This window comes from Octopus bimaculoides, chromosome 25, assembly GCF_001194135.2.
Source record: "Octopus bimaculoides isolate UCB-OBI-ISO-001 chromosome 25, ASM119413v2, whole genome shotgun sequence".
Lineage (NCBI taxonomy): Eukaryota > Metazoa > Mollusca > Cephalopoda > Octopoda > Octopodidae > Octopus > Octopus bimaculoides.
In genome coordinates this window covers 28,337,150-28,339,033 of record NC_069005.1, presented here as the reverse complement: position 1 = coordinate 28,339,033, position 1,884 = coordinate 28,337,150, and the positions used below count along the sequence as shown (strand labels likewise).

General features: G+C 41.6%; 1 protein-coding gene across 1 annotated transcript in view; it reads left to right on the top strand.

The window, feature by feature from the left end:
* Positions 1 to 1,884, top strand: part of LOC106874726 (RING finger protein 215) — a 26,087-nt gene that overhangs the window by 1,830 nt on the left and 22,373 nt on the right. Inside the window, exons 2-3 of the mRNA XM_014922557.2 lie at positions 522 to 593; positions 1,021 to 1,106. Coding sequence (XP_014778043.1) covers positions 522 to 593; positions 1,021 to 1,106 — 158 coding nt within the window. The remainder of the gene's footprint in view (positions 1 to 521; positions 594 to 1,020; positions 1,107 to 1,884) is intronic.

Genomic DNA, 1,884 nt, shown 5'->3' with positions numbered 1-1,884 from the left:
AGGGATTAAGTCGATTACATCGACCCCAGTGCATAACTGGTACTTATTTAATCAACCCCGAAAGGATAAAAGGCAAAGTCGACCTCAGCGGAATTTGAACTCAGAACGTAAAGACAGACGAAATACTGCTAAGCATTTCTGCCCGGTGTGTTAATGTTTCTTATTTCTTTATTGCCCACAAGGGGCTAAACACAGAGGGGACAAACAAGGACAGACAAAGGGATTAAGTCAATTACATCGACCCCAGTGCATAACTGGTACTTAATTTATTGACCCCACGAAAGGATGAAAGGCAAACTCAACCTCAAACACAGCAATGTCACTCAGCACACTGCCTCATGAAAGTCACGGCTAGCTCTCACTGCACATGCAACTATGTGCTGCCATCTGTTGGCACGCTACAGAACTAGTCCAGAAAATGTTTTTATACCACCTCATATATTTACATCAGGTTTGCATTCGCTCTCATACAGAAGTCAACTGCTAGCCCTCATTTCCTTTTTGTTTTTTCTCCATTGCAGATCAAAAGAGCATTGATGTTAGGTGCTTCAGCTATCATCTTAATGACCCTAAACCCACAGATTCTGAAGGAGGTGAGTACTTTCTTAAGGTGTTTTTACCTGACTTAAGGTGTTTTTACCTGACTTAAGATCTTTTCATAGTTGACCACTACCACCACCATCATCATCATCGTCGTCTGTATTCTAAATCAGTGTGTTTCAACCACTTTTTCCCTGTGGACCCCTTTGGTCCCTATTTCACTCAAATGGACTCTCCTAGCTATTCAATTTTTTTTTTTTAATTTTAAATCCATCCTATTATATTCTCATAATTAAATATTATTAGGAATTGTGTATAAAAAAAAAAAATTAAAATATTTAGTGTACTGCGGAAATATAACCAATTTATTGCAGATAAATATTTAACAACAAAATCTTATAAATGGGCCCTAAAGGGCCGTACGAACCCTGGTTGAGAATCACTGACCTAAAGTGTTCTTTATTGTTGTTGTCATTGCAGTTGGACGTTTCCCAAATCTTCTTCCATCCGATTATAATCCTGGATGTCATGGACAATGTCACAAACCTCTTTTTGGATCAGGGACAGTAAGGACTCTGTTACTTTATCCCTTCTTCCTTATTTGCTTATTTGTTGTTGTTTTTTTTTATATTCTATGCAAGCGCGTTAATATACGGGGTGTTTGGGATAAATTTGACAAGGGGCCGTAGAGAACTTTGTGAGGAATCTTGAAGGTCGGGAACAGGCGGTCCTGACCTGCAGGTGGCTGTGGAGGTCATGGAGGAAAGTTATTTCTGCAGAGTAATGGATTCCTTTACTAAGGATGAATATAATTATCTTTTATGGGACCCTGGCTTGCAACTTCAGGATTGCCTTCAGGCGGCAAGAGACTTGATTGGGGAGGCAGAGTAAGAGGTCTTAGCGCCTCGATTCGAACTTGGAGGTTGGTAAGAGGCTTAGTGCCTCAAGTTGAATATTTTCTGAACTTTTTTTGATTGGTAAAAGGCTCAGCACCTCAATTTGTAATTATTTTAAGAGGTTCAACACCTCATTTGTCATCATCATCGTTTAACGTCCGCTTTCCATGCTAGCATGAGTTGGACGATTTGACTGAGGACTGGTGAAACCGGATGGCTACACCAGGCTCCAATCTGATTTGGCAGAGTTTCTACAGCTGGATGCCCTTCCTAACACCAACCACTCTGAGAGTGTAGTGGGTGCTTTTACGTGCTACCGGCACGAAGGCCAGTCAGGCGGTACTGGCAACAGTCACGCTCAAAATGGTGTATTTTACGTGCCACCTGCACAGGAGCCAGTCCAGCAGCACTGGCAACGATCTTGCTCAAATGTCTTTACACGTGCCAC